Source organism: Mesoplodon densirostris, chromosome 2 (genome assembly GCF_025265405.1).
Source record: "Mesoplodon densirostris isolate mMesDen1 chromosome 2, mMesDen1 primary haplotype, whole genome shotgun sequence".
NCBI classification, from domain to species: domain Eukaryota; kingdom Metazoa; phylum Chordata; class Mammalia; order Artiodactyla; family Ziphiidae; genus Mesoplodon; species Mesoplodon densirostris.
The window spans coordinates 23,497,058-23,510,159 of record NC_082662.1 but is presented as its reverse complement, the minus strand read 5'-3'; the positions used below and the strand labels follow the sequence as shown (position 1 = coordinate 23,510,159).

At 42.7% G+C, this 13,102-nt stretch overlaps 1 protein-coding gene and 1 non-coding gene across 7 annotated transcripts in view; both read right to left on the bottom strand.

Moving 5' to 3' along the window:
* Window positions 1-6,431: 6,431 nt before the first annotated feature.
* Window positions 6,432-13,102, bottom strand: part of GMEB1 (glucocorticoid modulatory element binding protein 1) — a 29,363-nt gene continuing 22,692 nt past the window's right edge. For all 6 annotated transcript variants that reach the window (XM_060089282.1, XM_060089280.1, XM_060089285.1 and 3 more), the window contains 2 exons: window positions 10,567-10,689; window positions 6,432-7,195 (listed from right to left, as the gene is read on the bottom strand). In XM_060089282.1, coding sequence (XP_059945265.1) covers window positions 6,495-7,195; window positions 10,567-10,689 — 824 coding nt within the window. In that variant the 3' untranslated portion in view covers window positions 6,432-6,494. The remainder of the gene's footprint in view (window positions 7,196-10,566; window positions 10,690-13,102) is intronic.
* On the bottom strand, window positions 9,178-9,282 carry LOC132484790 (small nucleolar RNA SNORA21). Its single transcript, XR_009531339.1, has one exon. It is a non-coding gene; the product is annotated as a small nucleolar RNA SNORA21 (small nucleolar RNA).

Genomic DNA, 13,102 nt, shown 5'->3' with positions numbered 1-13,102 from the left:
GATTACTGAATGAAAAACAAATAAGCTACCAAACATAAGTAGATCTGGGTTTGTAATAGGGAGTGACAGTACATGCAGAAGCCACGGCCCACCTAAGACAGGCCTCAGTTCCAGTCAGGTGTTGCTGTGAGGAAATGTGGACCCAGTGTTGTCAGATCTTCTGGGCTTTGTGGGGTTGTTTTGTCGTTGCTGTTGTTTTAAGAAAAACTTTATCTTGAATTTTTCATGTGAACTGTCGTAGGCATAATGCATATATATGTTCGTCAAAAGACATGTACAAGAATGTTCAGAGGTAGGGGCTTCCCTGGTGGCGCAGCGGTTGAGAGTCTGCCTGCCGATGCAGGGGACGCGGGTTCGTGCCCTGGTCTGGGAAGATCCCACATGCCGCGGAGCAGCTGGGCCCGTGAGCCAAAATTACTGAGCCTGCGTGTCTGGAGCCTGTGCTCCGCAACAAGAGAGGATTTGATAGTGAGAGGCCCGCGCACCGTGATAAAGAGTGGCGCCCGCTTGCCACAACGAGAGAAAGCCCTCACACAGAAATGAAGACCCAACACAGCCAAAAATAAATAAATAAGTAAAGCAAACTGTCAACAAGTAAAAATAAACACTATTATAAAAAAAAAAAGAAAAAAAAAAAAAGAATGTTCAGAGGTGGGCATTCCCTGGCGGTCCAGTGGTTAGGGTTTGTTGTTTTTCACTGCCAAGGGCCCAGGTTCAACCCCTGGTCGGGGAACTAAGATCCTGCAAGCTGCACGGCGTGGCCCAAAAAAAAAAAAAAGAAAGTTCAGAGGCATTATTTATAATAGCCCCAAACTGTAAGCTACCCAAGTGCCCATTATTAGAATGGATCAGCTGTGGCATAGTAAATAATAAAAGTCTCTACACAGCAATGGGAAGCAGTCAACTACACTTCACACAACATTATGGGTGAATCTTACAACATAATGTTGAGAGGAAAAAAGCCAGTCCCTAAAGAGTTCAAAATAGGTAAAACTAAGATATGATGTTAGAGAGCTAGATAGAGGAGGTTACCCTGTCTGGGTGAGGTGCTGGTGACTTTTTTTTTTCCCCTTGATCTGAAAGCTGATTTCATGGGTATGTTCAGTTTATCGAATTGTACAGTGATTTGTGCACTTTCCTGTATGCATTTATACTTCAATAAAAAATTAAAATAAAACTAAAATGTGAGGGCTTCCCTGGTGGCTCAGTGGTTGAGAGTCCACCTGCCGATGCAGGGGACGCAGGTTCGTACCCCGGTCCCAGAAGATCCCACATGCTGCGGAGCGGCTGGGCCCGTGAGCCATGGACGCTGAGCCTGCGCGTCCGGAGCCTGTGCGTCCGGAGCCTGTGCTCCGCAACAGGAGAGGCCACAGCAGTGAGAGGCCCGCGTACCGGAAAAAAAAAAAAAACTAAACTAAAATGTGGGCCAAACAAAGTAAATCTTAAGGCTGAATCAGAGCTGTGGGCTTCCAATTTACTCTACAATACATAGATTTCTTTAGAGGAAAACAGCAAAGAAGTTTTTTTTTAAATAAAACTTATACTTTGAGGGGACTACCCTGGTGGTCCAGTGGTTAAGACTCCATGCTCCCAATGCAGTGGGCCCGGGTTCGACCCCTGGTCGGGGAACTAAGATCCCACGTACCACAACTAGAAGCCCACGTGCCGCATCAAAGACCTAGTGCAGCCTAAATTAATTAATTAATTTTTTTAAAAAACCTTATACTTTGAAATGCAAGTAACATCCCCCACACCCCCTCTTACAGAAGCTCCTACAAAGCCCAATGAGGAACCCATCTTTCCTTCTGGGTCATTACCCAGCTTCACATTTTCCTTTATATGTGATCCAATACTAATGTCCACTCTTTTTCTCAAACTAGAAAAATCAACCCATATATACCATATTATAAGCCAACTACTAGTAAAGGTACAGAATTGGAAACTATAGATGCAGGAAGAGAACCCAGAGGCAATTTCAAAGTAGGGTGTGGCCTACTTTAGGTTGAGAGAACACCAGGAGTCTTCAGGTTGGGAGGCTCATGAGACATAACAGAAGAGGTCGTAGGAATCATACTGGGCTGAAATAATTTATCCAGGAAACAGGCATGTCTTAGCCTGGGCCATGGACCATAGGTAGAGAATCAGTCAGGTGTAAAAGATAGGTTTTAGAATCTGTGTGTTCTGGGGAACTTACAAGCACATCTCAAAGGTACTTCAATTCAGGCGATGGATGAAGTTAAGAAGGCTGTTCTAGGCAGTGAAGACTGCAGTCTATGGATGTATGCTGAGGTTTGGGTCTTGGGGGTTTCTTGGGAAGAAATGATTGTCTCAAGAGTTGAGTTACTGACATAGCAGAAAGGCAGTTACTAACATGGCAGAATTTGGGAACTAAGTCACATTTGGTTCCCCAAAGCAAGGGCTAGAGAAGCAGGAGTACGATAAGAATGTTCAAGGAAAGTAGAACCTTCTAGGGGAAGTGAAATTGCATAGCTCAGGACTAAGAAAGGTGTTCCAGGATTGGGAAGAAAACCTAGAAATGACTGAATAAAGGCTAAGAAGAGAAATTCCAGGGGCAGAGAGTTCCAATCTAGCAGAACTGATCCCTTGTTTAGTTCAACAACCTTGGTTGTTATTGTAGTACATTACAGATTACACAAGAATGTCCCAGGGTGGAGGCATCCAAGGTGTGAGGGATCTGTGATCAATGGTACTAGGTTAAGTTGACTGAAAATGCAGGGGCTGGCCTAGAATCTGATTTTTTGTCTCAGAGAGGACTATTTCCTCAGGAGTATTACCCAAAGTGAATCACAACCTCGTACGTATTTTGAGAATTCTACCTTTTCTTTGTCCTTGCTACCTCCTTGATAGTGGTGGACCAGTTATAACTCAATGAACTAGTAGTTCCATATTTCATGCTTGATTTTACTATCTTTATCAACAAGTATTACCAGTACTTCCCACCATACAGACTTACCTTTAATGCTTTCATGAAATGGATTAAAATGCCACCACTAAAGGGTGTCTCAGACCACCTAAACTGAATATTAATTTCCAAGGTATTTGGATTAACTCTGGTCCTCCTTCCCAAATATGGACAGAAGCATGAAAGAAACTGCACATGAAGTAGCTTTAAATCTTAACTATTCAAATCTATTGTCCCTTTTTTACTTCGGAACGCCAGGGAGTTTTTGTTTTAATTTGGGGAGGGGGGCAGGGATGGAACCTGGAAATTGAAAAGGGGAAGAGAACACGAAGGCGGGGGTCAGACAGGGACATGGCCAAGGCAAGAGTTGACTCTGAAGCCTTTGTGGAAACCATATGACAGGAAGGTTTCGGGCATTTACCTTCTACCAGCTAAACTCCAGTCCTGCCCTGGGTTCATCTGATGGAAGTTCAGGGAAACTGACACATGACTGGGCTTTCACCAGTGCGGTGCTCTCAAAAGAGACTGCCTGAGCTGATGACATCTCTGCCTAGCTCTGGAGACAGGAGCAACAAGAGGCTTAGGATTTTTTTCCCCCTCTTGTATAAATAAGTCCAACTACTTGTAAATGGAATGCAAAAAAAGTAGCCAAAAATGGTCTCTCCTAAATCAGGTTAGGTATATATACATCTTCTCCAGGAAGTACTCCCATATTTGCTGACCCCTGCCTCCAAGCTGGGTTAGATGCTTCACCCCTTGTTCTCTCTTCTCCCAGCCAATAGCTCTATCACAGCACTTACCCCAATATGATGATTTGTTTCAGTGTCTCACTAGAGAAAGGCTTAACCATTTTGTAACTTTAGTAGCCTTCTGAAACCTACAGACCAACTCTCCGAACAATGTTTATCAATGCATGAAATAAAATACATAGCATTACAAAGGAAACCAATTATTATATAGAAATATAGTTCTTAACTCCAGGCCTCTGGAGAATGAATCCCTTGAGTGCATGGACTGAGCCTTCATCTCTGTACTGCCAGTGCCTAGCACAAAGCCTGGCACATAGATGGTACTTACAAATGTTTATTTAATGAATGAACAGAAAAATTAGATGGCTACTGCCAGCTCAGCCTGAGGAATGATTCATTGCAACTGCTTGTGTACATACCAGTGTCTTGCATGTGCCTCACCCCGTCTGAGATCTAGACCAGGGCTGTGAGGAAACCCACACTCAAGAATGGGTGCATAGCATCTAGCAATAATGACAGGCTACTGGAAGACCAGGAAAACAACAAAGCTTATGTATTTCCACCAGCTGGAATATTCAGATAGTGAAAGTAAACAGGCTCTGTCTTTAGGAGGTGATCTCTTGACTTTGGAAGCATGACACTCACACTACTTTAAAACACTACCAACAGCTCTGACAGAGGAAAGAAAGGAACCTGAGCTAGCGGGTAGGTGTTCTCCAGGGCTCCTCCTCTGTCCTGATTTGAGCCTCTTGTCTCTGGAAAAGATAAAAGTGTCCCTAAAAACCACAATAGGGATGACATGTGCCTTTCTAGGTTCAAGTAGTAGTTTTAGGCTTAGGCAGAAATTTTGTTTTTGTTTATGTACCAACAGACAACCTAAAGAAGCAAGAAATAAAAGCCACTTCCCTCACTAAAGATATATAAAGGGCCAAAGGTTTGTTCTAAACTGATTGCTATGTCTATTAAATATCTTGAAAAGAAAAATAAAACCCCAATTTTAAAGCTGAAAACCACAACTGTATGGGGTTCAGAAATCTCACCCATAAGGCTTTTAAGATTGACCCTTTCAAGTTAGAGGGCTTCTCTAGCTATACACAGCTATCTGAGGGATGGCAGGACGCAGTTTTCACTTGCTTAACAACAGGGTTTCCAACATCTGTTGGAAGAAACATAGCTTCAGGTGGGTGCCTTCAAAAAAAAAAGGAAACTACAAGTCAAAGTTTTGTATTTAATTAAAAAAAAAAAGACTCTCCCACTCCTAAAGTGTATGCTTTCTTTTTTGACCTATTTTTCTTTTAAATTGTCTGCAGTTTCCCTATATTTTTCCTAGTGCAGTAAACAATGCAATCAAAGAAACAAAAAACAGACTCCACTCTTGCCCCAGACACTGAAGATGGTCAAAGAGAAGGAATCACAGCATGGAAAATGGGCCCATCTCTAAATATACAAAAACATTAAAAAAAAAAAAAAAAGAAGAAAACAAAATAACCCCCCCAAAGATATTATTATTACATTCCTGGTACATTTCCTATAATATAATGTTGCGGACAATGCTTCTTTCCCAGGGAGTCCAGCTCGCTCAGGAGGAGACATCTACTCGGTGCCTCAGGATAGGGTGGGGTGTTGAGTCTTCCCTGCCAAACCTAAGTTCTTTTTATGAGCTCAATATCTCACAGAAACATCTGTGGTATAAATGGTATATATGAATCTAAAAGGGGATGAAGGCAGGCAGGCACCTGTCACTGTTCTCTGAATCAGCCAAAAATCTGAAGAGCGTGGGATCCAGGAGACAGATGCCATTAACCACTGAGGAACGGAGGGTAGAACAGAGGAAGCACCAAATGAGTGGCTGCTTTTGGTTCCAAAGCCAAAAAAGGGCCCCACAAAAAAGGGCAGCTGGTCTGGATGAGGAACTCTCCTGCTCCTGGAGTCATGCAATGAAAATGATGGCCTTGGAGCTCCACCCCGAGAACAGCCACAGTCCAAGAACCAGAGCAATTTACACCACATCACACAGTTTGCAAATGAATGGACTAGGAGGGTAAGTGTTTTGACAAAGTGTGGGGCAAGGTGAACCTGAACCCCAAAGCACAGCTGTGACGTCTCTGGATTTCTATTTCTGCCAAGCCACAGGCCTCTGACGCCACTTGCTCGGTGGAAATGTACCCTTCTTCTTAACACTGGCCTTGCCTCAAAATGGCAGCCATGGTAGTAACCCTCAGAGATATTAAGAGGCATCAGTTGCTCTTCTGGAAGTAAGATAATTTCCTTGCCCCATCCTGGCCAAAGCACTTCCCTTTTTAAGCCGCTGCTGGTATGCTACCCTCCCCTCCAAGCAGAGTGCAGCTTACTTTTGTTTCAGACTTTTGCATTGGCCTCTGAGGGCCCCTTCCAGGATACAAAGTAAAGTATCCTTCTGCATCCACGTGTGAATGGGTTGCATTCCAGGGTCAGATTTGTGTTCCCTGGTTTGGTCAATGCACCTTTATGAGAATAAAACCACATGCGTACACAGACAGACTAGCCTGGAAAGGGCTTTCTGGATAGGGTTTCCGGTTATCTTGATGCCTCCCCTAAAAGAAATAACTTTCTTGGTGTAAAAGGATTAGGACATTGAGTGACCTACTCTCAACTTCCGGAAGGGCAGCTTGTTTTGTCCATTTTTCAATGAGGGGGTGGAAGGGACCCAACCTGTTCAGTTACAACAAGATTTTGTTTTTAAAAAAAAGGATCCTATGTGGAAATGAGTGGGACAATGATAAAAATAAACAAATAATTAAAATTCCAAACCAAAACATATCTCCTGGCCCCAAGACCCCCAGTTAATCCTCTAAGACCACAATCTCCACATTGTGGACTTGATGCTGGTGTTCTTCCATCTCAGCCATGACTTTCTCCTCAGTCCTCAGTTCTGTCTCCAAAATGACTGCTTTGCCCTCAGTATCCTCAGCCTCTGGGTCTGGGGCTGGGTCAATCTCAATGATGGTCTGCCCATCCTCTGAGGTGCTTTCAACAGCCTGGATGGCTGAGGTCAGGCCAGACTCCATGGCCACCAACTCCACAGGGCTCACCATGGTGGTCATGTTGCCCAGGGTACTCCCATCCTGCATGGCGGTGGAGCTTAGCAGCGCCAGGCTAGATGAAGGGTGGATGGTCACTGTGTCTGGTGAGCTGCTCTTGGCAGATGAGACCACTGTGGCATAACGGAAAAGCTGAGGGCCAGAAGGCAGTGTGTGGACAGTCACAGGACTGGAGCCCTGGCTGAGGGTGGCCACTGGAATATTGCCCATGGAAAATGACTGACCCACGGGGGTGATGGTGATGGGTGAGATGACTGTGAACTGAGGCTGCTGGACAGGAGGAGAAGGGCTCAGGACGGTGGTAGAGGCTGGCCGCTGGAGCCGGGGCCTTTTGGGAGGCTTAGGAGTGCTCACAGGCATCAATACCACATTTTGAACCGTCTGGGATTTCAGCCTGTGATCCTGAGCTTGCTTCTTCTGCTCTTCCAACTGGCGTTCCAAGTCTATGGAAAAAAGACAGACTTTGTGTGGAGAGAAGTATAATCTTGGAAACAGTAAACAGGGAGTGAGGAGACCTGGGGTCTTGCCCTGGTTTTGCTACTATGTAGCCTCAGGCAAGTCATTTCATTGTTTTCAAGAAGAAACTAGACCGGATGGTCTTTAAAATCCCTCCAGTTACTACATGTCATTGTGTGATTATAGGCAGGTCAATAATTCAGAATCTTTTCGTGCTGTGACCCTACTATAGCTCAACTCTAGAAGCTCCTGTGGCATTTTGTCACCTGTCACCAAAATGCAAACCAAAGGAGTCTCCAATTGGTCTACCAGCTTATATATGCCCTGCCTGGGTCTACAGATGAAAATAACATCTGCATAATCCCTTTGCAACTGCCATGGACCCACAAAGGAGCTACAATGGCCACTCTGAAAGGCAGTGATTCCCAAACTGTCCTTCAAGGCAGGATCACTTGCTGGTGACCCAGATGGCTTTAGTCTACCATTAGCCCCCAGGGAAGTCTACAGAAAGTTATAGAGGAAGTCCCTAAGAATTACAGAACTGAAGGAGGTCTTAAGAGTTCTAACACATTCATTTTGACATAGATCCAGAGAGATAAAGTGACTTCCTTACGGTTACAGAGCATGGGCCAAAACAAAAGGCTTCTGATAGTTAACTTGGTGGCTTTTCCACCCCAATACACCTATCACTATCCCTCTCCCAAGGGTCCAATCCAACCTTGATGACCACTGGTGAGTCTGGTTCTACACCAGAACTTCTCTATTGCTTAGCACATGATAAGCATCCAATAAATAACCAGTCACACCTGTAGAGCACCTTGCTCACTGTGGAACACCCAGAGCAAGTCAACTCCTTGTTTGGAATAAAAGGAGTAGGGAGTGATAAAGAACACATTCAAAAATTTTAAAACATTGCCTTTTACGGTTGTAAGATAATGTATTTTTTCCAACTTTAGTAGTAATCAAAGAAATGTGAACCTAAACAAGATACCAAATCTATAATTTTTAAAAAGTTAAATCAGGGTGTATTATAAAAAACAACGCCCATTGTTGGTGAGCTCAAACTTGTGATGTAAATTGGTATAACCTTCTTGGAAATTTGACAATAGGTCACAAGACTCCATAAACAAATTATCAATACCATTTAACCTCAAGCTTAAATGGTATTGATATTGTGAAGTAGCTTAAAAGAACATAAGAAGAAAAGTTATATTCATACAAGTTCACTGCAACAAAATAAGCTACTGAAGAAAATTTTGAAAATTTAAATTCATCCCTAGAAGAATGTCTAGGTAAAATACTGTGTAGCAACTTGGAAAAATGTTAGTACATCACAGTGAAAAAAGCAGAAAACACAACTTTATGTATACTGTGGTTATAACTCAAATGATATGGACAAGGGACCAGAAGCCTACATTTCTAACAAAAACCATTTTTCAGATGGTGTAAAGTTTCAAGGTGGAAGACAGCATTGGACTATGAATAAGAAGACAGAGTTCTACTCTGGGCTTCACTGTCAAGAAGTGATGTGGTCCCAGGCAAATCATTTATCCTCTCTGTGCCTCTACTGGGTTATCTGTAAAATAAGGAAACAGCCTATAATATTCCTAGAAAGATCAAATGAAAAAGGGCATCTCTGAGAATACCTGGTTAACCGAATTTAAAATATAAACTGGGCATAAAAATAAGTTTAAAACAACCTAAATTGTTCTTCTATTACCAAATGATCTTTCTTGCCTCTTGTCTTCATGACTGACTATTATAATATATTCTATGTCATTTAAGACTGATAATCCATACCTCCAACTTGTTTTGCATCTTTCTTTTTTTTTTCTATAAAAGGAAATAAACAAAACCAAAAAAAGTTTTTTTTGAGGGCCTGTTAGGCAGTTCTACATTTCCCCAACACCTCCAAGGCCTCCCCCTCCACACACACTCCCAAGCAGTTAGTCCTCCCCCACGTGGAACACCCTGTCACACCACCGATTGAAGCAAAACAACACAACATGCTGCCGCTTCACCCAAAAGCGGTGTTTTCACTCTGCCCTTTCTTGGTTTTTTTTGTTTTTTTGGTTTTTTTTTTTTGCGGTACGCGGGCCTCTCACTGTTGTGGCCTCTCCCATTGCAGAGCACAAGCTCCGGATGCGCAGGCTCAGCGGCCATGGCTCACGGGCCCAGCCGCTCTGCAGCATGTGGGATCTTCCCGGACTGGGGCACGAACCCGTGTCCCCTGCATCGGCAGGCGGACTCTCAACCACTACGCCACCAGGGAAGCCCTCACTCTGCCCTTTCTTGATGGCTCAGTGGGTCATTAGCAAAAGGCCCACTGAGTGCTTTTATTTTTTTTTATTTTTTATTTTTTTTTTGCGGTACGTGGGCCTCTCACTGTTGTGGCCTCTTCCGTTGCGGAGCACAGGCTCCCGACGCGCAGGCTCAGCAGCCATGGCTCACGGGCCCAGCCGCTCTGCGGCATGTGGGATCTTCCCGGACCGGGGCACGAACCCCCGTCCCCTGCATCGGCAGGAGGACCCTCAACCACTGCGCCACCAGGGAAGCCCACTGAGTGCTTTTAAAAGGGGCTGTTTTGCATCTTTCACTGCCTTATCTCCTCCAAAAGCTTCTATTGATTCTTTTCTGGGTATAAATGATAACTCCCTTTGTTCCACCACTATACCTGCCATATGCCTCTGTTACAAAACTGACTACTTTTTGCACTTATTTCTAAGTCTGCTTTCCCTTGAGTTCCCTGAAAGCCCTCAAGAGACTGAGGCTACCTTATTCAACATTTTATTTCTAAAACCTAGCTTGGAGACCAGCACAAAGTACTTATTAAAAAGAGTTAAATTATCCATGTGCTCGTAATTTCTGATTACCAGAAATAATGAAAGTGCTAAATGTATATCAAAAGACTCAGTATTAATAATGTAAAAAAGACAAAGGCCAATTTTTTTCTTCTGCTATATTACTGGACTAATGGAGCGATCTACCAGACATCTTAATCCTCCAAAGATATAGAAGGAGGATCATGTTGCTGGCTTTCTTTTCTTTTCCTTTGTGCTTCCTCTGCTTCCCACCACTCCACCTCACCTAGGACTATGTACAAAGAAAAAGCCAAATCTGATACTATGTGAGTTGAAAGAAAGAAAGAGAGAGACAGAAAGAGAGACAGAGAGAGAAGGAAGAAAGGACAGAGGGAAGGAGGGAGGGAGGGAAGGGACGGAAGGAGGGAGGAAGGGAGGAAGGAAGGAAGGAAAGAAGAAGCAAGTCAATCCAGTCCCAACAGAAGTCAACAAAGAAATGGCAAGACTCAAGGATATTAGTATAGTATCACCTAAGAAAAGAGAGAAGTTATACATACCTGTCAGAGTATAGAGAAACTGCTCTTCTCCCTGCTCTATTTGGTTCCTTCTGTTGTCCAAAACCTTCTTGACTGTGTCCATTAGGCCAAATGTATGTGCTACATTGTTGAGAACAGCAGCATCTATTTAAAACAAAAGATATGTCTGTCCAGTTAAAACAGAAATGTTCCACCAACTCCCTATTATGCTGCTTATAAATATAAAACAATCCAGAAATTAGAATACTAATAGCATTTTCAAAATATTTTAACAAAGATTTATCACATGTGTAACTAATTATTATTTAATTGTTATATCTTTATACATGTTTCCATATAAATAAATACAAAAATAAGGAAAAAAATCTTGCATCTGGTTATAGTTTCTGACTTGGTTTAGAAAATATGGTCATTCTACTAGACAGAGCTAAGTATGAACCTTGGTTTTGATGTTGCCTATCTGTGTGACCTTGGGTAAGTCATTTCCGTCCTCGGTTTTCTCATCTGAAACAAATGCGACTAATAATACTTACTCTGCAAGATAGATATGAAGATTAGAAACATCATATTTTAAGTGCCAAACGTGGGAAATGACATGCAATATTATGAATAGTATTATCTCTGTTCCCCTTTATTATTATTATTTTTTTTTTGGCTGTGCCGCGCGGCATGTAGGATCTTATTTCTCTGACCAGGGATTGAACCCGTGCCCCCTGCAGTGGAAGCACAGTGCCCTAACCCTTGGACCTCCAGGGGAAGTCCCTCTGTTCCCCTTTCAACAAAACTTCTTGAAAGAGCTGTCAGTAACTGGTCATTACTTCCTTAACTCAGACCACTTTTCCACCTACAACTCTCTTCCACAGTTGTCTCATCCAGTTCCATGGTTTTGAATATCATGGACATGCTAAGAATTTCCACATGTAGATCTTCAGCCCAGACCTCTTTCCTGCATTACAGATTAATACTTCTGTTGAGCCAAATGACTTCTCCATTTGAAGCCCTCATAAGCATCTCAATTAAACAAGTCAAAAACCAATTCTGATTTCTTCTTCCAGTGGTCTTCATCTCAGGAAATTTTACCACCGCTCACAGCTCAGACCAAAAATATATGAGTCATCCTGGATTTCTTTCTTTTTCACCCTACATGCAATCCATCAGCAAGACTTGTCAGTTCCACATTCAAAATACAAGCCCAATATGATCTCTTCTTCCCAGGTCTACCACTACCCACTCTAATCCATGCTACCATCATCTCTTGCCTGGACTAATTCCTTCAAGAGCTTCCCAACTGGTCTTCTTGTTTCTACTCTTGCCCCATACAGTCTATTCTCCCCACAGCGACCAAAGTGATCTTTTAAAAATATAAATAAATCTGAGGGACTTCCCTGGTGGTGCAGTGGTTAAGAATCCGCCTGCCAATGCAGGGGACACAGGTTCGATTCCTGGTCTGGGAAGATCCCACACGCTGTGGAGCAACTAAGCCCATGCACCTAGAGCCTGTGCTCCGCAACGAGAAGCCACCACAATGAGAAGCCGACACACTGCAACGAAGAGTAGCCCCTGCTCGCCGCAACTAGAGAAACCCCGCGTGCAGCAATGAAGACCCAACGCAGCCAAAAATAAATAAATAAATAAAATGAAAATTTTAAAAATTAGTTAAGACTGTCATGGGGTCATTAGAAATTGTCAAATGTGATAATTCCCTCAATTACAAACAAGTGAAGAAATAATCTTGAAAATATTAATGAGTTTGCTTCCATTAAAGATATAAAAATTTAAAAACTATGTTAAAAAAATATAAATATATCTGATCACTTCACTCCCCTGCTCAAAATCACTATGATGGCTTACCATCACCTTAAAATAAAACCCAAAGCTCTGACCAAAGCTTACCTAAACTGTCCCCTCTGCTCCTGTCCAACCACATCACCTACCACTCTCTCCATTAATTAGTCCACTGGAGCCACGTCAGTGCTTCTCTAATTCTTTGAACCCACCAGGTTCATTGTAACGTCAAGATCTTTGTTCCCTCTGCCTGGAATGCAGACAATCGTTCTGGAGGCCTTAAACTAACAGAATATGAGAACTGTCTAAAATCAGGTGGATTTCTCCAATTTTCAGACTCTATATATCTACTTTGTATCTATATCAAGAGAGAGAGAGATTGCTTTCTGGCACCATTTACAAGGCAAAAATTACCTGTGGAAAAAGCAATGCCAGACCTGAGTTCAAAACCTAGTTATGCTAAAAATAGAGCTACCATATATGATCCAGTAATCCCACTCCTGGGCATATATCCAGAAAAGATGAAAACTCTAATTTGAAAAGATACACACACTCCAGTGTTCATAGCAGCAATTTACAATTTACAGTAACCAAGACATGGAAGCAACCTAAGTGTCCATCAACAGATGAATGCACAGAGAAGATGTGGTATACATATCCAAAGGAATATTACTTAGCTATAAAAACAGAATGAAATATTGCCATTTGCAGCAAGGTGGATGGACCTAGAGAATAACATACTAAGTAAGAGAAAGACAAATTACACTTACAT